Below are 22,501 nucleotides of genomic sequence, written 5' to 3'. Positions count from 1 at the left end.
TCTAGCATTATCACATGTAATTAATTCACTGAAAAATAGTGCGCTATAACACCGCTAATAGCACGCTATAGCGTGTAGAGAATTGCTACACTAAATTAACTTGTGTACAATGTCTCCCTAATAGCACGTTATAGCGCGCTATAGCACGCTAATAGCATATTTTCAGGGGCCGTGCTATTTTTTGCAGTGTGCTATTTTTTTCATTGAATTAATTATCGCCTCCAATTGCCAATGTGTGGTCATGGACATCAACAAGCAAAATGGATGTGCGTGTATGCAAGCATTGTTAAGGAAATTGAAGAGACTGCAAAAACCAACAACTACTGCACCTTCATGTTCGAGGGTAGAGCTACTAATCTTGAGACACATAACCTCGCTAAGCACGCTTTCGGTCTGTATTTTGGGCGCCATGTGTGACTGTTAAACCCACTAGATTTTTCCCTGGGATCGATAGCTAGCTAAGCTATTAGGGTCCTTGTTAGACTAAAAAAACGCAAACATTCGCTTTATCTTGTTTCCCTAGGATCGAGAACGTTCGATAGGACTTTCTCCTTGGGGATCTATAGCTAGCTAAGAGCATCTCCAGCCAGGTCCTCAAGAAGCCTCCCCAGGCGCATTTTTAAACGCCGGCGGGCAAAAAACGACCCATTCGGGGTCCTAGGAACCAGTTTTGCGCCGGTTTTGACGAAAGTTACGGCCGGCACGCCCATTCCAAACCCAGTCTCCCGGGAGGCAGCTGGGAACGCCGGCATCTCTTTTTCGCATGCAACGGCCCACTTGTCAGCCCCTCTTTCTCCCCTCTCTCTCATCTCTCCTCTCCTTTCTCTCTTTTCTTTCTCCTCTCTCCTCTCATCTTCCTTCCACCACGGCACCACCTACCACACACAGCCGGAGCGGGGCTCGCGCGGCCGTGGCGGCGCACGCATGGCCAGGGCGGGGCTCGCGCTCGCGCGGCCGGAGCAGAGCATGGCCGGGGCTTGCGGAGCGGAGCGCGTATGGACAGGGCGGGGAGGGGCTCGCGGAGCGGAGCGCGCATGGCCAGATGAGGAGCCATGGCGGCGCGGCGGCGAGGCCGCCGCTCGTGCTCGAAGAGCTCATGTCGGCGCCGGAGCGTGGTGTCCGGCGTGCCCTCGCCGTCGACGCTCATGCCCGCCTCCGCCCCGCTCCTCCACCTCTACGACTGCTGGTCCACCTACAAGTACGTCAACTTCTCCCGGACCATCTACGACGCCATGGCGTACCTCAACGACACCATCACCGTCAACAACAACTACATCTCCATGCTCGCCGCGCTGAAGCGATACGGCGACGACACGTCCGTCTGGGCGCCGCCGCAGACGGAGCGCGACGGGTACTGGCCTTCGCCCGCGGCCTCGGGGGGCGACGTCGACGCGCACGGCGTGCCCAAGGGGCTCCCCGCGGACGCGACGGTGTGCGGCGTCGGGTGCGACTACAAGACGGTGCGGGAGACGGTGTGCGGCGCCGGGCCTCGCCTCCATCCATGCGCGTCCGCGCCTTCGCCGGTTTGCGAGTCACCGGCAAGCTGCCCCAGCCTCAAGTTGCCTCCGCTGTCGGGCTTCACCAGCAAGCAACAACGCCCGCCGGTCGTCTTCTCCATGGTCATCCCACGAGTCACGCCCGCGTCCACGCTCGCCGGGTTCCTCACCGGGCACACGGGGCACGAGGACGGAGCGGCGGCGGTCGAGCTCGGTGGGCTCGTGCGCAGTGCGTTCGTCAGTCGGATGGGGGGCGGCTGGAATTTTTTTTGTCCCAGATGCAAAAAATCTGCCGGTGCCTTCTCAGAGGCCAAAAAACGCCTCCACAACGGCTGGAGATGCTCTAAGCTATTAGGGTCCAAAGAACAACAGCGACCTCAGCACACCGCACAAGCTGTCAAACTTTTGGGCCGTCAGCGTACCACGCAGCCTAGCACACACGTAATCTCAGTAGATACATGTGGTGCTCATCACCACAACTCCAGTACACAAAAAATATAACAATTGTCACCGAAGTACAGATACATTAACTACAGTACACACGACGCAGCGCCACATCAGTTAATCATATCCACCCTGCAGACGATCCTCCACCAGGGCGCTCAGAAGCCACGTGATCTCTGCTGTTCAGCTGGTCCATGTAGGCCTGAGGATACCTTCACAGGGGAACACAAATCCATTTAAACTTTGGACCGGTGCGTATGATTTATTATTTATTTTTCTCGAAAAAATAGGCCGATGGTAACTGATGTGGTTAATTATACTCCAACGATTGTGCCTATGACAGATTACCAGCTTCTTTATTTTGCGGTGAGATTTACCAGCTTTTCACTGATTGACATGTAGAAAAACATACCCAATTTGCATGGAGGTATCATGCTCCGGGTGTTGGAGTACTCTGGAGCTAGACTGCCCTCCGTCTTGCCAGGACATATGGACCGCATTCTCTCCGCAGCTGCTGGTGGTATCTTGCAACTGACACGAACAAGAAATCAGTCATCAGATTCTTATTAGCCACATTTTAGTGAAAGAAATCCCTTTAAGATAAATGTACTTTTATGTTGTCTTGTTCAAATTTTTAATCAAGCATTGGCAGGGAATTTGGTGTGTTATACGTCAGATACTGTAACCTGTACCCCCGCAAAAAAGAAAGATACAGTAACCTCAGTGATGTTACCTTCTTCCTCAAGTCTTTGTTTTCATCCTGCAATTCTTGCTCCTGCAGAACATCATTTTAGGCAGTTATTAAAGAAACAATATCAACCGAAGAAGGATGCAAAAGAACTGGAACAGAAAATGATGCAAAATTTGACATCAAGATAATACGAATTTCATGCTTACCTTACTTTTCAGTTCAAATAGCTGATCGAGTAATACTTGATTCTGCAAACCATACGACTTTGTCATGCATGACACATATCACATATATACTAAAAATATTGAACAATGTTTTAATATCTCATATAATAGATCTAGACAACAATGCAAATAGAAAATAGCAACACTTAAATGCTTTCTATTAGGAAATGTTTATTAATTGAATTCAAACTTGATCTATTTAACTATTTTAGCTTGTCACCACTTCCGGTGTTGCTCCCTCCAGTTAGTTTTCCGTCATTAGGTATGTGAGGAGACTCGAACCCATGTGGCTTGAGTGGAACCATAGCCCAATTGCCATTAAGCTAGAAGGGTATTCCAACGGGGGGAGTTTCCTTCCATTTTCTTTTTATGTTTTGCTTAAACTGAAGCATTCAATGAAAAACATCTGAACTTGGTGAACGCTTAGCCTCTGTGACATGAGATGTCGAAGTTCTCTACCTTTTTTGACCTGATATGCTTGAGGGATGCATCTATTTGGTTCTCTATCTGGTCAAGCTCCTTCATGCTAAGTGGGCCCAGATCCTCACCAAGAATATTTCTACGTATGAGAATGAGAACCAATATCAGGAACACTGCAATCCATATTATATATGCACGAAAGTAACTATTCACCCCCATCTCTGAAGACTACCTTTGTGAACTTTGAAGAAATTCAACTCTGGTCTTGAGCTTCAAATATTCCTGGTAATTAATCTAGTTACAACAAGAAAAGTATGAAATATTACATGTCAGTTCGACTGATATAATACTTGTGGGAAAAGGAAGCTCAAAGGTTCAGAATAATAGACCATGTTGGACAAACAAACAAGATAGTTCCAAAAAAATTTGCTGTCCCAAAAAATGGGAAGCTGGGAAGTATTTCCCTTTTTTTTAGGGGAAGCTGGGAAGGGTTTCTGTTTTTGAGAGGAAGCTGGGAAGGATTAATCATTAAGAAGGACAACGATATCCATGGTAGGTCAGTTTTCACGAGAGCTAGTGTCGGTTAATTCACATAATATGATTATTCACAGAGGAATACACCTGGTAAGGCAGGTAAATCCTCGATCACTACACATAGGTGAAGTTAAATGGTCTCCTGCGAATGCTTTTAATTTACAAAAATACACTTAAACTCGTATCACGCACATCACATGGTTCAGGGCCATAAAGAAACTGATTTTTTTCCTGCCGAGGTTTCAAGTGTTAAACATACATGACAGGCGCATATCTACATGACAGGCCCATCTTAGGAGATAGTTAGGTTGTTAGAGTATAATGTTTATCTCATGTAACTTCATATCTCTATCTCCTTTTTTGATCTCTAAGTATGTAATCTCAACCGTATGTATGCGCTGTTATGGGAGGTGCGCCCCATCTATATAACACGAAGCCGTCAGCTTGAGAAGGCAAGACGTTCCGCTAGTTCGCACATGGTAATCAGAGCCCCATCTCTTTCCAACTACTGAGATCCCATCTACACGAGCCTAGCCATGTCTTCCTCCTCCTCCGGTGCTTCCCAGGCTACCCTCAATGGGCAGGTCACCGAGAAGCTAACACGCACGAACTACGTGCTCTGGCGCACACAGGTCACTCCCCACCTGCGCGGCGACGACGTCTTCGGCTACGTCGATGGCACCACACCGGAGCCGGCCAGGCTTCATGTCACCAAGGACAAGGATGGCAAAGAAAGCGCTGAGCCCAACCCTCTCCACCCAATCTGGGTCCGGGAGGATCAGCAGGTGTTGGGCTACTTGCTCAGCACCCTCTTCAAGGAGGTACTCATCGCGGTGACCACGGTCACCACGGCACGCGCTCTGGACAGCGTTGGCAGGTATATTTTCCTCGCAGTCCATGAGCCGTGTGAACAACATCAGGACGACGCTCATCAATGCGCAGAAGGGCAACCAGACGGTTGCCGCCTACTTCTCCTCTCTCCGTGGCCTCGCCGATGAGCTTGCCACCGTGGGGAAGGCCATCCAAGACGACGAGCTCATCTCCTACATCATCCACGGCCTCGACGTCGACTACCAGCCCCTCATCTCTGCCCTCGATGCACGTGTCACGCCGGTCTCCCTCGATGAGCTCTACGCCATGCTCAGCAACTTCGATCAGCGCATGGCCTAGTTCAATCACTCGGGCAACGGCGGCTTCCGCTCCTCTGCCAACGCCGCGGTGCGTGGCCGTGGTGGTGGATCACGTGGCCGTGGCTCTTCTCGCGCCAAGGGGCGGTCTGGAGAACACGGTGGTGGCGGCAACAGCGGCGACGACAACGGCCGCTCTGGTGCATCCCATGGTCGTCGTGGCGGTGGTCCAACTCGGGCCCGACCAAAGATGCCTTGCTGCCAAATTTGTGGTAAGCCAGGGCACACCGCGAAGGATTGCTGGTACCGTTATGATGAAGATGACGATGACTCCCAAGATGAAGAAAAAGTGGCTGCCGCAGCTGATGGATCCTACGACATCGACACAAAATTGGTACGCTGATAGCGGCTGCCACCAATCACATCACCAATGAGCTTGAGAAGGTCACCATGAAAGAAACGTACCGTGGCAAAGATCACATCCACACGGCAAGTGGAGAAGGTATGCAGATTTGTCACATTGGTCATTCTACTTTTCGTACCCCTCACAGTTCAACTCATCTCAAGAAAATTTTGCATGTCCCTAGTGCTGCTAAAAGTCTCCTCTCCGTTCATAGAATTGCCCTTGATAATCATGTTTTCCTCGAATTTCATCCATATTTCTATTTGATCAAGGACCAGGCCACGAAGAAGGTTCTCTATCGAGGTAGATGTGTTCGAGGGCTTTACCCGTTGATTCCGGAGCTTAGGAGACTCAATAAACAAGCCAATGGTGTTGTCAAAGTCTCGTCAACACAGTGGCATGATCGATTAGGGCATGCTGCTTTTTCTTTAGTTGAAAGATTGCTTGGGAAAAATAAACTCCCATTTGTTGGTGAGCGAAATGTCGAAACTATTTGTGATTCCTGTCAATGTGCTATAAGTCATCAATTACCTTATCCAATATCTACTAGTGTTTCTACCAAACCACTTCAATTAATCTTCTCTGATGTGTGGGGTCTTGCTCCCACTTCTGTTGGTAGACATGAGTATTATGTGAGCTTCATAGATGACTATAGCAAGTTTGTATGGATTTACCTCCTCAAAAAGAGATCCGATGTCTTTCAAGTTTTTCAAAACTTTCAAGCCTTGGTTGAACGAAAATTTGATAGCAAAATTATTGCAGTCCAATTGGACTCGGCGGCGGGGGGGGGGGGGGGGGGGGGTATGAAAAACTAAACTCCTTCTTCCAAACACTTGGCATATCACACCATATATCATGCCCTTATGCCCATCAACAGAATGGCTCTGCTGAACGAAAGCACAGACACATAGTTGAGGTCGGGCTAGCTCTCCTGGCAGGGGCCTTCATGCCCCTCAAGTTTTGGGATGAGGCTTTTCTTACCGCTGTTCACATCATTAATATGCTCCCTAGTCGAGTCATCAACAATGAAACTCCGGTAGAAAGACTTCTTCACACAAAACCAGACTACAAATCCCTTCGCGTGTTTGGGTGCGCTGGTTGGCCCAATCTTCGCCCATACAATAAAACAAAACTCATGCTTCGCTCAAAGCAATGTGTTTTTCTAGGGTATAACCCTCAACACAAAGGTGTCAAGTGTTCAGATATATCCACTGGCCGTGTCTATATATCTCGTGACGTCGTTTTGATGAAACAAAATTTCCATTCGCCACCTTACATCCAAACGCCGGTGCTCGCCTTCGAGAAGAAATTCTCCTCCCGCCCACTCATCTCATCACTATTGATCAAGGGGATCCGAATTATGATGATCAACTGTTGACTAATCTTGCTACTAATGGTGTGAATGAGCTTTCTCATGATGTTACAGGAGATAACAGTGAAAACAATGGAGAAATCTATGAAAAAAAATGCGCCAGTAGCTCAATATCACATTTGTCTGCATCCAGGAGGCAAATCCTCCTCGGGATCGGCTCCGCTGCAGCAGTTCAGTCGACCCCCCACGGGATCCACGCCGGCAGACGCGCCAGCAACAGCGCCAGCCGACCGCGCGGCTGTTCCCAGCCCAGCGCGCGCCACGCGTCACGCCTCAACTGGTGGCGGCCCGAGCTCCTCCCCGCGCCAACCCTCGTCCGGCACGCGGTAGCTCGCGGCTCGTCAGGACGGCGCGCGATTCCGTGACCAGCCGGTCACGTACAAGCGGCGCGACCCGATTTGCCAGTCTGACACGGGGCACGGGCCTGCTGCGGGATCTAGCGCGGACTCCTGCGCACCCGCGCGCGCGTCCACACGCCTGACTGGCGTCTGACTCGAGGCGGATACGCCATCATCCACCAATGATGAGGTCCCTGGATCTTCTGCGCCAACTGAAGATGCTGCACCTGATCAAACTGCCACAGAAGATCCGGCGGGAGCAGATTCTGCTATAGGAGCTTCTGCTCCGGGATTCTCTGTGGCTGGAGATCCCGCTGTTGCACTGTCACGACATACACGACCACAACATGGGGTAATACATCTTGTTAATTATAAACACATAACCAAATATGGTATGGTTTGTTCTACAGGTGAACCAGGTGAACCACAGACGCTTGAGGAAGCACTTGGTGATGAAAGGTGAAAAAATGCTATGAACGAAGAATACATGGCACTCAAAAAAAATAAAACTTGGCATTTAGTTCCCCCACAGCAAGGTAAAAATTTAATTGATTGCAAGTGGATATTCAGGATCAAAAGGAAATCTGATGGAACTATTGATCGCTACAAAGGTAGGCTCGTTGCAAAGGGTTTTAAACAACGGTATGGCATAGATTACGAGGACACATTTAGTCCAGTTGTTAAAGTTGCCACTATCAGTCTTGTTTTGTCTATCGTTGTTTCCAGGGGATGGAGTCTTAGGCAACTTGATGTTCAGAACGCGTTTCTTCATGGTGTTCTGGAAGAGGAGGTATACATGAAACAACCTCCTGGGTCTATAAGTAAGAGTGCACCCTCTCATGTCTGCAAGTTGGACAAAGCACTTTATGGTTTAAAACATGCACCAAGAGCATGGTATTTCCCGTCTCTGCCACAAAATGCAAACACTTGGTTTTGTGCCTTCAAAATCTGACACTTCTCTGTTCATCTACAACAAGTCCAATACATGCATATTTGTCCTAATATATGTTGATGATATTATTGTGATAAGCTCATCTAATGAAGCTATCACAGTACTGTTGAAAGATTTGAGTGTAGATTTTGCCTTGAAGGATCTTGGAGACTTGCATTATTTTCTTGGGATTGAAGTAAAGAGGCACAAGGATGGACTTCATTTCTCCCAAGAAAAGTATGATGTTGACTTGGTAAGAAAAGCTAGTCCACAAGGTTGTAAACCTACACTTACTCCACTATCCAGCTCAGATAAATTATGTCTCACACAAGGAACTCTCTTGACTCAAGAGGACAACACAAAATACAGAAGCTTGGTAGGAGCTCTTCAATACCTTACTCTTACTAGGCCTGATATTTCTTTTGCTGTCAATAAAGTATGTCAATTCCTTCATGCACCTACAACTGTTCATCTCACTGCTGCCAAACGGATAGTTAGATATGTCAAAAACACATTAAGCATGGGTCTTAATTTCAGCAAGTCATGCTCCACACTTGTCAGTGCATTCTTTGATTCTGATTGGGCAGGCTGTCTTGATGATAGACGCTCTACTGGTGGTTTTGTTGTTTTCTTTGGACCCAACTTAATTTCATGGTGTGCTCACAAGCAAGCTACAGTCTCCAGATCTAGTATGGAGGCAGAATATAAGGCTTTGGCAAATGCCACAGCTCAAATCACATGGGTTCAATCCATGCTCAAGGAACTTGGTATAAAGAGTAAACAAGCTCCATGTTTGTGGTGTGATAACCTTGGTGCCACCTATCTTTCAGCTAACCCAGTGTTTCATGCCAGGACCAAACACATTGTGATAGATTTTCATTTTGTCAGAGAAAGGGTGGCTCACAAACAACTTGACATTCGTTTTGTGCATTCCAGTGATCAAATTGCAGATGGATTCACAAAGGCATTGCCTGTCAAGAGCTTTGTAAACTTCAAGTATAATCTCAACTTAACGGAGTTGTGATTAAGGGAGGGTGTTAAACATACATGACAGGCGCATATCTACATGACAGGCGCATCTTAGGATATAGTTAGGTTGTTAGAGTATAATGTTTATCTCATGTAACTTCTTATCTCTATCTCCTTTCTTGATCTCCATGTATGTAATCTCAACTGTATGTATGCGCTGTTATGGGAGGTGTGCCCCATCTATATAACACGAAGCCGTCGGCCTGAGAAGGCAAGATGTTCTGCTAGTTCGCACATCAAGATCACGAAGATTTGGTTCAACCTACAATTTTTGCTTATTGAAGTATGTAAAAAAATTGCACTAGCTAATGCCTTAAGAATAATATGAAAACTTTATGGTACTGCTCTAGATATTTGTTTGTACGGTGAATGGAAAAAAACTATGGTGTGAATCTAAAGCAAATGCCATACTAGACGAATGTCGTGGAAATTGGAACACAGATATACAAAATGGAGCTCGAGCCATGTGAGTCCAGATGAACAATTTCGCAAAGAAAAAAAGAATCCAGATGAACAGTAAATTCCAAAACAAATTTGGCAACAAACATGTACTGTCATCTAACAAGATGTAAAGGAAAAAAGCAGTAATTATGTATTTGAAAAAAAAGTGCTCTAAAAAGCTTTTAAATAGCCTTTTCAGAGCGTTGATTTTTTTCCTTATTAGAGCAACAACACTTCTTGAAAATTTGCACGCAATTAGAAGACATGAACATGTTTGTTGTGAAAAAAAAATCCTCCTTTCCAACTTTTAAATTTTACTCTTCATCCGGGTACACAAGAGCCCGAGAACCAAAACACATTTCCCCCATGGAACATTGCTTTCTCAGCATAACAATATGTAGCTCGCAAGAAACATACAAACAATATATCAATTAATTAATCTAGAAGAGAGATAAATGTGCTTCTTTGATCAGAAACTATATTTGGTTCAAGATGAAAGGCCCATGCCCAGATTTGTCAACAAAGCTCAAACCAGTCCAGACTCCGGACAGAGGTAAACACCACACACGTTCTGACCCTCGCACAGATAATATTGATTACAGGAAAAAATACATATGGCTCTCCTTTATGTCTAGAAAAAAAAAAGCAAACCAGCTATGGAGGTGGCATGAAAGAGAGACATCACTTGTCAACTTAATTATATACTCTCTCCGATCATAAATACTTGACATGGTTTTAGTTCAAACTAAAACCACTTCAAGTATTTTCGAACAGAGGTAGTATATCTCAGTATAAATGCATTGCATATATCAAGGTATTGTTAAGAACTGATGAGGCTTACTTCATTTTCTAGCGGAGGTGCTGCTTCTTGTGAGTTGGAGTTGCAGGTACGGTATCTCTCAAGTGTTTTGTACATGCTGTTGACATAAGAAATCTAAATGATCAGTTCATATTTTCTGACAAGCAAAAATTGTAGAAAACATAGATGCATTTAGGCCGAACACATATAGGAAAAGTAACACATGAAATTCTTTAGGTATCCTTCCATTGGATGGTCCACATAGTCAAGTGCGGATTACTTGTCCACCTGAGGTGAGAGGTTGGTACATATATATTAACATATATAGTATAATGCATGCACATATACGATGAGAACGCCTGTAGTGAAGGACCTGGTCTAGAGGGCCCAACTGCCCAAGGAGTCTTACGAAGCACTGTGCAGTTCGATTAGCCTCCTTGCCATCAGGTGGAAGCAGAGTGTCTCCATCTACGCTATCAGGCCTTCCTCTAAATCTACCGCTCATGACAAGTTCAGATCTAGATCTTGTTGTGACTCCTGCTAATCTTATCCTTTTTTCTTCTAAATCTGCCTTTTATAAAGTGATATTTTAGTTTTTGTTGCACTTAGCATCTCTTTTGTAATAACTGATGGTTTCGTGCATCTTTAGTTTGTATAGAAACCAGATTCTTGTTATTTCATGCATTTGCCATGGATATGCTAACTAATAAGTACAAGTTTAAAACCTCTTTCAAAAAAACGTGATCTCAAAAGGAGTCTCAAGGAAAAGCTCTCATTATTGTAAAAAAAAATCTTTCCATCTATACTGAAGCTCCTAAGTTTGCAATGTCTTTTTTTTCCTACATAAACTTTGAATTAATTAGGGGCTCACATGTCTGAAACTTGTTTGTAGTGAGAAAGGCCTGAAGTCTTACTAGCTAGCATAACAGGTTGGTGTGTTAGGCAGCCCAGACTCGAGCCTCACATCTACCTATTAATTTGAGCATGGTACCTCCTATGCTCAACTCGTTTCAACAAACATGTTCTAGTGTTATATTCATGTAAAAAGTTTCGCGATAGAATTTGGACTTCCGCGCCATTCTGTGCAAAGAAAAAACAAAATCGATGACAAGTCCATGGAAGTCATTTTTTCATGAAACTTCACACATGAATATAATAAGAAAAAGGGTTTCCTCCCGCTTTATATTATAAAGCAAACACCCGATACATCCAGCTTGCTGGGGCCACAGTACAGAAAAGCCCAAAAGAAAAACAAGAAAAAAAAAATGAGAAATAAATGCCGACACCGGCAGATCAACGAAGAAAGGAAGACCGACAACCGCTGCACCCTTCAAAGAAGTACCACCATGCTTCCAGCATCCCGAAGCGCCGCGCACCAAACAACACCTTCAAGAAAGAATGCGACGATGCCACCGCTGTTGCCCGAACAAGTTCTAGGGTTTCCCCGGTACGCGAGGGATAGTGGAGAAGGGATATACCCGATGCCCCTCAGGAAGGTCCGACGGCGCCCGCAGGCGTCATCGCATCGGTGTCGACAGGCCGACAGGGATTTCTCCAGATCCACATCCACCACCACCACTCCAGACACTTCGAAGTGCACCATCCACGCAGCCGCCCACCAGCATGTGCCACCACGGTTACCGGACCACCCTCGCCGTCTCTCTGGACCTGCCAACACGAGGCTTGGAGAGGGAAAGGAGACAACGGCCACGAGAGCGGGCACTACTCGACCGGTGGGAGGGAACAACCTCCATCGCAAGAGCGAAGCCGACCGGACGCGGCGACGAGGACTTGTCGGGTCCTATGGCTCGGCCGGGCCCACGTGGGCCCGGACAATTCCTGTCACCGCGCTGCAACACCCCGACCAATGAAGTACTCGCCGCCCATAGACCGCCGCCGCCTCGCCACTCCCACCAGGAAGCGACACCGCCGAGCGCCGTGCCACCGGCCCAGCCCAACCCAGATGGGGCCCAAACGGGCCTAGATCTGGGCTCGGTGGACGCCGCCGGCCAATAGCGCCACCGGGTTTTAAAAATCCACACAGTGAAGTAAACCCATCTGGTAAGGGCGCGTGTAAACCCATGTTTTAAAAATCCACACAGTGAAGTAAGGACGACCCAACAACACGTGTCTAATCATGGATTAAATCAAATGGGGAAGTGTTTAGAGCATCTTCAACGATATCTGTTAAAACACACTCTATCCGTCGGTGGACCACGTATGGACGTGGCCATCCAACCATATACCTCAATTGTCCACCTCTTAAACTTAACTCCGCCAAATGGCATTGCTCAGATAAATAGCCTTCCACCAAATATGCCAATTAACTACCTGATTCTCTTAAAATAGTGATTAGTAGCTTTATTTGGCGGAATGCTACTAATCCATGCTGCTAGCATAGCTTCGGCCAAATGAAGTGAACTAATATGCTTGCTTTCGGCAAATGCAGTGAACTAGTATGCTTGCTTCTACTAAATGAAGTGAACTAGTAGTCTACTTACTTCCGCCAAATGAAATATTTGAAGAAAAATTAAGAAAAAGAAAAATTAGTGAAACAATGTGATTAGTGGCTTCCGCCAAACCTCGAACATGCCATCCGCCGAATGCTAAGCATGCTAATCCTTCCGCCAAACCGCAACAGCGGCCTTCCGTCATCTGGACGGAGAGGAGGGGGGTACGTGGTGGCTTTTTATTCATCTTGTAGATGTAATGACTCCCGCAAAGTCCTTCTAATTTGTTTTCGGTTTGCAGAATTTCGGATAACTGGACCGACGGGATATCACGTTTTATGGCAAATTGCGTCCGGACCGATGGTTGCGGGCTGTCCTTATATTTAATTGCAATGTGCATCGATTCTAATTTTTACGCACATACATGCATGGATTGATTGCAATGTTGCATGTGATGCTGGCCTGCTTGACAGGACTGACAAGATCTGCGATGGGGCATTTCACTGGATACCTTACTCTGCAAGATGGACCGTGGGAGCATAAATGACGGTTCGGCAGTCAAACTGGGCAGTCGAGTAGTTCTACACGGGGCTCGATGAACAGAGCTTAATGAAACAGCAGCATGCACGATGACGTATCTCAACACGTAACATGGTCTCCATTCTCATGAGGGTCTATGCCACGAGATGGCAGTTTGCACACCACATACCTCAATTGTCCATCGCATCAAGTTTGCACACCACATAGAAGCACTTCTCTTATGAAGGTCAGAGAATGTAACAACCAGAGCAGAGATTCATCATCTGATGCCGGTATATACTTGTGTGGCAAAAGGCTAGTATTTCAAAGCCATATACTACTTTCTCTGTGGTATTTTAGCAAACACCTTTTGCTAGTAGCAGTATATGCTACACCCGAATTCTATCTGTAAAGGACTTTGTCAATATAACATACTACTACCTCCGTTTTCGAAGCGAAGGCATATAACTTTTGGCTCAAGTCAGACGGTGCAAAATTTGAACAAATTTGTAGGAAACACTACCAACAACTACAATACTAAATAGACATAATGTAAAACTATATTTTATTATGGATTGATTGATACCAATTTGGTATTATAGTTGTTGATATTTTTTGCTAGAAACTCGATCAACTTTTGTACAATTTGACTTGAGACAAATTTTATATGCCATCCTTTTGAGAACAGAGGGAGTACTATATTGGCTCTTTGCCAACACGTATTCTGAGAATGATATTTGTGTGGTGTAGTACACATTTCATGTGGAGCTAGTCAAACATTATAAACCTCATATATGAACATGTTTGTTAATGTTTAGATTACACATGATATTACACTACTTTCTTAGTGATTCAAGGCTATATAAATTTATTTTAATTTCGCCATGTAAATGTTTAAAATGACACGTGTGATGAAGAAGCAAGTATACACCAATTAATTAAGCACCAGAACACAAGCAAACAAATAAAGTTCACCATTGTCAGTGGTGTCATTCGAGGAGTAAAATATACTTGGTTTTTTTTAGAAAGAAAGACAAAATAAAACTTCAGATCTGGATACTATATAGTCTTGCATGCAAGTTGTATAATCACTTCAGAAAAAATGAAGGCCAACCAAAGTCCTATAGGAATAGAGTATACGCCACTGGGGATCATATATTTGTTACAAATGGCAAGTTGAAGCAGAGTCAAAGTTCTGTAAATTTTAGAAGGAAATGCAAAATAAAACTTCAAATATGACCACTTTTGTCTTGCATGAAAGTTGTGTAATCACTTTTAAAAAAGGATGGCCAACAGAAGTTGTCTAGTAATAGAGTAACTCCACGTGGATCATGTATTTTCTACAAATGGCTAGTTGAAGCAGATTCAATCGTTAATGTGATGTGGATTTCCACAAGCCGTTGACGTTATTTTTTTTCATCTTTTTTCGGAAAGGAGGGTTTACCCCCGGCCTCTATGCATCAGAAATCACACAACCATATAATATGAGGTTTCGAGTACTAAACGTCCATAGTATCTTACATAATTTTAAAAGAAAAAGAACCGAAAACTCAAAACAAGGCTCCAACAAGATAAAATGACTCATTCACATATCCTATCAATTGATCGTTAGGCTAAAATAGATGTGGCACAACATATATGGCTATATCTACCCGCAATTTACTTGAAATAAAATCATCATAGAAAATAAAACCAATCTTAACAGAACATATTGTCTTGCATGCATATGTATAAGTCAACTCGATGTACTCCCTCCGTTCCCAAATACTCCGTCAGTTCCTAAATATAAGTCTTTTTAGAGATTTCAATATAAACTAAATACGAATGTATATAGACATATTTTAAAGTGTAGATTCACTCATTCTGCTTCGTATGTACTAGTTCATATTGGAATCTCTAAAAATACTTATATATATAAACAGAGGGAGTATAAGTCTTTTCAGATATTCCAACAAGTGACTACATTCAGAGCAAAATGAGTAAATCTATACTCTCTAAATACTTCCCTATCTTGTAGTCCATTTGAAATGTCTAAAAAGACTTGCATTTAGGAAACGGAGGGAGTATATTTTCAGTGGATCGTCTGTCAGTTCCTCACATGGGTAAGACCACACTACCACAATCAGCACTCCTATATTGCATGCAAAGCTGGGGAACGTGGGCTATTGTTTTCTGAGTTGATATGAAGTCTGTTGGAAGAGATCACTTGGCATCTGACGTACGTACGGTTGGGCAGTCAGAGCACACAGCACCGAGTATTTTACACGGGGCTCAATGAAGATGGGTGGGTTTTTTGATCGGACAGCTGCTACCTTCAATGGAACAGTATGTATCACCTTCTCTATATTTCTCAACGCACACATCACCAAACGGGGTATGTACGGAGTACTACTACCTACCAGAACGTGTTAATGACCAAAACAGGCTTCTAGTCGTACGTGTTATTTACATGGGGAAGTACCGGATTGCTCATTTATATTTTGGCAGTGGATGAGAGTGATTAGTCGACAAAGTGCACGAATGCACGACGGATCTGATAAAGCATAAAAATGGGAAAAGCAAGGGCCAACAAAACAGAAGCTCGATCTAAAGATGGAAGCAGGTGGATATATCGTTTCACTGTTCTTTCGTATTATAGCAAGAGATCCAGATAATAAATCGTGCACTTATTCCTCTACTGACAAGCAAACAATCTGTTGTCAATCTACCTGATTGTCGATGCAGTTAACGATCGATCGAACGCCTAATATGATAGGGATTAGCTAGCTGATCTCCATCACTACTTTTTTTCAACAAATAAGAAGAAAAGGAGGTTTATTGCAGGCAAGAAATAGAGGTATATTTTTGCCAGATCTCGGTGATCCGGGCGACCAAGTGAGACCAAAACGACGAAAAAAATTGAACAGATAGGGTCGAAGAAAGCTAAGATTTAACAAAAAAAAAATCTACAAACAGGTTGCGGACCTAAGCCAAATCGATTTGCCCAGGAAACCTGCTCTACTAGAAGCGCGTGAACCCAAAGAGAGGCAATTAGATTCAAGGATTGAAAGGGCATCGGTTCGATTAATCGGCCCAAACCTGGATGGGTTTACTTCTAGAGCTCCTATTAGCGTTGTTGCTGTTGGCCGATCTATGCATGCACTGTGGAGAGTAACAGCGAGCGTTGGTTTAGTTACGCACCATGAGGAGCTTGAGAACTCGAAGAGGCGGCCGCGGCCGGAGAAGATGATGAGGGCGACCTCGGCGTCGCAGAGCAGCGAGAGCTCGTAGGCCTTCTTGAGCAGCCCATTCCGGCGCTTGGCGAACGTCACCTGCCGGCTTATCTTGTTCTCGATCCGCCTCATCTCCACCTTCCCCCGACCCATCTCCTCCTCTCTTTCTTTCTCTCTCTAGGTCTCCTTTTATTTTCCGCAGCCAGCAGAGCGATGTCTGATCATATGCTTGCTCGTTGCGTCTAATTGCCTAAATAGTCTCTCTCTACAAATCTCTCGACTGTCGATCACCACTTCACCACCGATCGATCGCTTATTAGCTTCGGCCACCCTCTCTGCCCCTTCTCTCGGGCTGTCGGGCATGGGTACTGTAGCTTTAAGGTGGTGGTGGGGCAGCGGGTGCGTGAAATGATTGATGAGTCCATGACTTGATGTTAGATTAGTTCGTACCGACGCGCGAGCTGAGGTGAACCCGCTCGCTGACGACGCAACAGTACGTACCGACGGATCCAATCCAAGGGGAGGCGTCGCAGTAAAGGTCTGACGAGCGGACGGCAGCTCACGCTCGCCGAGCTGGAATATAGATGCTACTGTAGCTCTCGATCCATCGAGGCTGAAGAGGACGGGTGGCACGTGTCGACGAGCGTGTGGAGGAACAGACGAGTGAGGTAACCAAACCACCAGCACCGGCAGCTGGCACCGCTATACCTAGCTAGTATGGCTTGTACCCAAATGCTTCTGCGCTATTCGGTTGTTGCGAGTCCCTACTCCCTAGCCACGTCCTTAGCTTGTAGGGCTTCCGTCGTAGGGCCGTCGCTCAGCGCTGAGCGCTCTGAACTCCCTTTATTTCTCCTCTCGCCCTCGCCTCAGCTCCTTTTCTGCTGGTCGCCAGTGACCATGTAACCTGTTGCTTGTTTCTATCATCACGGGAAATAAAGGGGAGAAAAAAGGCATGGCAGAGGACGAGGGGGGGAAGGAGCACGGGAGGATGAGGCACCCGGGGTGCCCTTGCCTTTGCCGCTGCCGAAGAGCCTCATGGCTAGGGTTTGGGTTGTTACCAGCGAGGAAGCACGAAGGGGGTGGGGGGAGGGGGGGGGGGAGCAGACGTGGACGGAAGTGGATGAGGCCCCCTCCCTCGCACGCGTGGGTTAAAAAACAACGCTTCCACCGGCTGATTAATGTGCCCGTTGTCGGAGGTCATCATAAATTAGATGGTCAGCGGTAACTGGCACTACCGGAAAACGGCCCTACCCCGACGGCCAAAACAATGCCGACGGCCGCCGTCGGCCTACTTTGAGCTATGCCGACAGCCACGTCCTGGCCGTCGGCGTATCTTGGCCGTCGGGCTACCACGAGCTAAGCCGACGGCACCCGTCAGCATAAAACTGTCGTCGGCCCAGCTGCGAACACGCCGACAGCAACCGTTGGCATAAATAGGCCGTCGGCATACCCGTGGGCCCGGCGACCCCGCCCGTGATCAGCGGCTAACGTCATCAAATCTATGCCGACGGCCGGGACGGGCGGCCGTCGGCATATATCCTCATGCCGCGTCACCGATCCGCGGCGCACCGTCCAGCAGATATGCCGACGGCCGCCGTCGGCATACCCGCCACGTCAGCGATCCGCGGCACGCCGCCCACCTAAACCCTGCCGTTTATATGCCGACGGCAATGCCGTCGGCATATTAACTGACATGTTGCATATGCTTTTTTATGCCTTTTTATGTATTATTATATTAACTGACATGTAGCATATGCTTTTTTATGTATTATTATATGAATATATATGTAGTCTGTAATTTTTTCCATAGATTATGAATATATATATAGTTTGTAATTTTTTTCATAGATTATGAATATATATATATATATAGTTTGTACTATTTTTTAGCACAGTAATAATGTGACGTCATGTTCTTTTGAATATAGGACATTATATTTTATTAAAATCAAAAACAGCTATGCCGACAGAAGTTTTGTGGTGGTTGCAAACTCCCGGCACCCGTCTCCGGAGTTTGACCCCCTCATGTCCGCGGTCTGCCCCCCTCACGGACAGCACCGACGCCGGCATCTGGAGGGCGGAAACAGCCACCTCGGGTCTATACGGAGGGGACGTTGCTCCAAAGTGTTTCTATGGGACGACCTACCACAACCGGGTGGTGTTGTGGCATGTCCGAAGAGGCGGCACACATCTCCGGGGCGTGGTCCCCCTAACGGACGGCGCCGCCGCCGGCACCTGGAGGGGGGAAACGGACGCATCGGGTCTACACGGAGGGGATGTAGCTGTCAGTTTGGCCCCGAATGTTGCTCCCAGGTGTCCCTCTATGCTGACCTGACACAACCGGGTGGAGAGGCCCACTGGTCAAAGCCCGTCCGTGGAAAGTCAAAGGGCTAGATCTCGTGGTCAACCGCTCCAGGGTTAGGCAGGACGGGGCCCTGGGGGGTAGCAATGCCACTGGAGCGTCGCACCGGCCCCTCATACATGCGGGGTGGTGTGGTGGCAAGTCCGAAGAGGCGGCACACGTCTCCGGGGTGTGCCCCCACTCACGGACGGCGCCGCCGCCGGCACCTGGAGGGGGGAAACGGACGCGTCGGGTCTACACGGAGGGGATCTTGTTGTGGGTCTGGCCCGGATGTTGCTCCAAAGTGTTCCTATGGGCTGACCTAACACAACCGGGTGGGGAGGTCCACTGGCCAAAGCCCGTCCGTGCAAAGTCAAAGGGCTAGATCCCGTGGTCAAACGCTACAGGGTTAGGCCGGACGGGGGACCTGGGGGGTAGCAATGCCACCGGAGCGTCGCACCGGGCCCTCATACATGCGGGGTGGTGTGGTGGCATGTCCGAAGATGCGGCACACGTCTCCGGGGTGTGCCCCCCCTCACAGACGGCGCCGCCGCCGGCACCTAGAGGGAGGAAACGGACACGTCGGGTCTACACGGAGGGGATCTTGTTGTAGGTCTGGCCCGGATGTTGCTCCAATGTGTACCTATGGGCTGACCTAACATAACCGGGTGGGGAGGTCCGCTGGTCAAAGCCCGTCCGTGCAAAGTCAAAGGGCTAGATCCCGTGGTCAAACGCTACAGGGTTAGGCGGGACGGGGGCCCTGGGGGGTAGCAATGCCACCGAAGCGTCGCACCGGGCCCTCATACATGCGGGGTGGTGTGGTGGCATGTCCAAAGAGGCGGCACACGTGTCCGGGGTGTGCCCCCCCTCACGGACGGCGCCGCCGCCGGCACCTGGAGGGGGGAAACGGACGCCTCGGGCCTACACGGAGGGGATCTTGCTGTGGGTCTGGCCCGGTTGTTGCTCCTAAGTGTTCCTATGGGTGACCTAACAAAACCGGGCGGGGAGGTCCGCTGGTCAAAGCCCGTCCGTGCAAAGTCAAAGGGCTAGATCCCGTGGTCAAACGCTACAGGGTTAGGCGGGACGGGGGCCCTGGGGAGTAGCAATGCCACCGGAGCGTCGCACCGGGCCCTCATACATGTGGGGTGGTGTGATGGCATGTCCGAAGAGGCGGCATGCGTCTCCGGGGCATGGCCCCCCCTCACGGACGGCGATGACATGGTAGTAGACGTTCTGCGGTAACGATGCGGCGTGAATATTATTAAATACTCGGAGCGCAATAAAATCATGAGTTTTTTTTCACGACGTGGGCACATGTGCTATAGGAACGATGGTATCTTTTCATAATTTTTGGTGATGGAGAAGTATCCGAAAAATTCCCTCTACGTGGATTGCCCTTCGCGCGTCTACGGCTGTGGCCGGCGGCCTCCGGGGGCTAGCATGCCGCCAAATCTTGCGTAGGCGGCCTCTCACAAGTCTAGAAGTGTTGTGGCGGTTGCAAACGCCTGGCACGCGTGTCCGGGGTGTGCCCCCCTCACAGACGGCGCCGCCGCCGGCACCTGGAGGGGGGAAACGGACGCATCAGGTCTACACGGAGGGGATCTTGCTATGGGTCTGGCCCGGTTGTTGCTCCAAAGTGTTCCTATGGGCTGACATAACACAACCGGGCGGGGAGGTCCGCTGGTCAAAACCCGTCCGTGCAAAGTCAAAGGGCTAGATCCCGTGGTCAAACGCTACAGGGTTAGGCGGGACGGGGGCCCTGGGGGGTAGCAATGCCACCGGAGCGTCGCACTGGGTCCTCATACATGCGGGGTGGTGTGATGGCATGTCCGAAGAGGCGGCACGCGTCTCCGGGGCGTGCCCCCCCCTCACGGACGGCGATGACACGGTAGTAGACGTTCTGCGGTAACGATGCGGCATGAATATTATTAAATACTCGGAGCGCAATAAAATCATGAGTTTTTTTGCACGACGTGGGCACATGTGCTATAGGAACGATGGTATTTTTTTCATAATTTTTGGTGATGGAGAAGTATTCGAAAAATTCACTCTACGTGGATTGCCCTTCGCGCGTCTATGGCTGTGGCCGGCGGCCTCCGGGGGCTAGCATGCCGCCAAATCTTGCGTAGGCGGCCTCTCACAAGTCTAGAAGTGTTGTGGCGGTTGCAAATGCCCGGCACGCGTGTCCGGGGTGTGCCCCCCCTCACGGACAGCGCCGCCGCCGGCACCTAGAGGGGGAAACGGACGCGTCGGGTCTACACGGAGGGGATCTTGCTGTGGGTCTGGCCCGGTTGTTGCTCCAAAGTGTTCCTATGGGCTGACCTAACACAACCGGGCGGGGAGGTCCGCTGGTCAAAGCCCGTCCGTGCAAAGTCAAAGGGCTAGATCCCGTGGTCAAACGCTACAGGGTTAGGCGGGACGGGGGCCCTGGGGAGTAGCAATGCCACCGGAGCGTCGCACCGGGCCCTCATACATGTGGGGTGGTGTGATGGCATGTCCGAAGAGGCGGCACGCGTCTCCGGGGCATGCCCCCCCCTCACGGACGGCGATGACATGGTAGTAGACGTTCTGCGGTAACGATGCGGCGTGAATATTATTAAATACTCGGAGCGCGATAAAATCATGAGTTTTTTGCACGACGTGGGCACATGTGCTATAGGAATGATGGTATTTTTTTCATAATTTTTGGTGATGGAGAAGTATCCAAAAAATTCCCTCTACGTGGATTGCCTTTCGCGCGTCTACGGCTGTGGCCGGCGGCCTCCGGGGGCTAGCATGGAGGCAAATCTTGCGTAGGCGGCCTCTCACAAGTCTAGAAGTGTTGTGGCGGTTGCAAACGCCCGACACACGTGTCCGGGGTGTGCCCCCCCTCACGGACGGCGCCGCCACCGGCACCTAGAGGGGGGAAACGGACGCGTCGGGTCTACACGGAGGGGATCTTGCTATGGGTCTGGCCCGGTTGTTGCTCCAAAGTGTTCCTATGGGCTGACCTAACACAACCGGGCGGGGAGGTCCCCTGGTCAAAGCCCGTCCGTGCAAAGTCAAAGGGCTAGATCCCGTGGTCAAACGCTACAGGGTTAAGCGGGACGGGGGCCCTAGGGGGTAGCAATGCCACCGGAGCGTCGCACCGGGCCCTCATACATGCGGGGTGGTGTGATGGCATGTCCGAAGAGGCGGCACGCGTCTCCGGGGCGTGGCCCCCCCTCATGGACGGCGATGACACGGTAGTAGACGTTCTGCGGTAACGATGCGGCGTGAATATTATTAAATACTCGGAGCGCGATAAAATCATGAGTTTTTTGCACGACGTGGGCACATGTGCTATAGGAACGATGGTATTTTTTCATAATTTTTGGTGATGGAGAAGTATCCAAAAAATTCCCTCTACGCGGACTGCCTTTCGCGCGTCTACGGCTTTGGCCGGCGGCCTCCGGGGGCTAGCATGCCGCCAAATCTTGCGTAGGCGGCCTCTCACAAGTGTAGAAGTGTTGTGGCAGTTGCAAATGCCCGGCACGCGTGTCCGGGGTGTGCCCCCCCTCACGGACGGCGCCGCCGCCGGCACCTGGAGGGGGGAAACGGACGCGTCGGGTCTACATGGAGGGGATCTTGCTATGGGTTTGGCCCGGTTGTTGCTCCAAAGTGTTCCTATGGGCTGACCTAACACAACCGGGCGAGGAGGTCCGCTGGTCAAAGCCCGCAGTGCAAAGTCAAAGGGCTAGATCCCGTGGTC

The 22,501-nt window shown here is 48.6% G+C and overlaps 1 protein-coding gene and 1 pseudogene across 1 annotated transcript; one reads left to right on the top strand and one right to left on the bottom strand.

The window, feature by feature from the left end:
• The first annotated feature begins 592 nt into the window (after positions 1–592).
• Positions 593–1,853, top strand: LOC125552468. Its single transcript, XM_048716031.1, has one exon. It carries the CDS (start codon positions 764–766, stop codon positions 1,841–1,843), a length of 1,080 nt encoding a protein of 359 aa, XP_048571988.1. The 5' UTR covers positions 593–763; the 3' UTR covers positions 1,844–1,853.
• Positions 1,854–1,873: 20 nt separating this feature from the next.
• LOC125552469 lies at positions 1,874–16,803 on the bottom strand (annotated as a pseudogene).
• Positions 16,804–22,501: the final 5,698 nt, after the last annotated feature.

Source organism: Triticum urartu, chromosome 4 (genome assembly GCF_003073215.2).
Source record: "Triticum urartu cultivar G1812 chromosome 4, Tu2.1, whole genome shotgun sequence".
Classification (NCBI taxonomy): domain Eukaryota; kingdom Viridiplantae; phylum Streptophyta; class Magnoliopsida; order Poales; family Poaceae; genus Triticum; species Triticum urartu.
The sequence above is the reverse complement of the archived record's forward strand: the minus strand, read 5'-3'. Positions and strand labels throughout refer to the sequence as shown.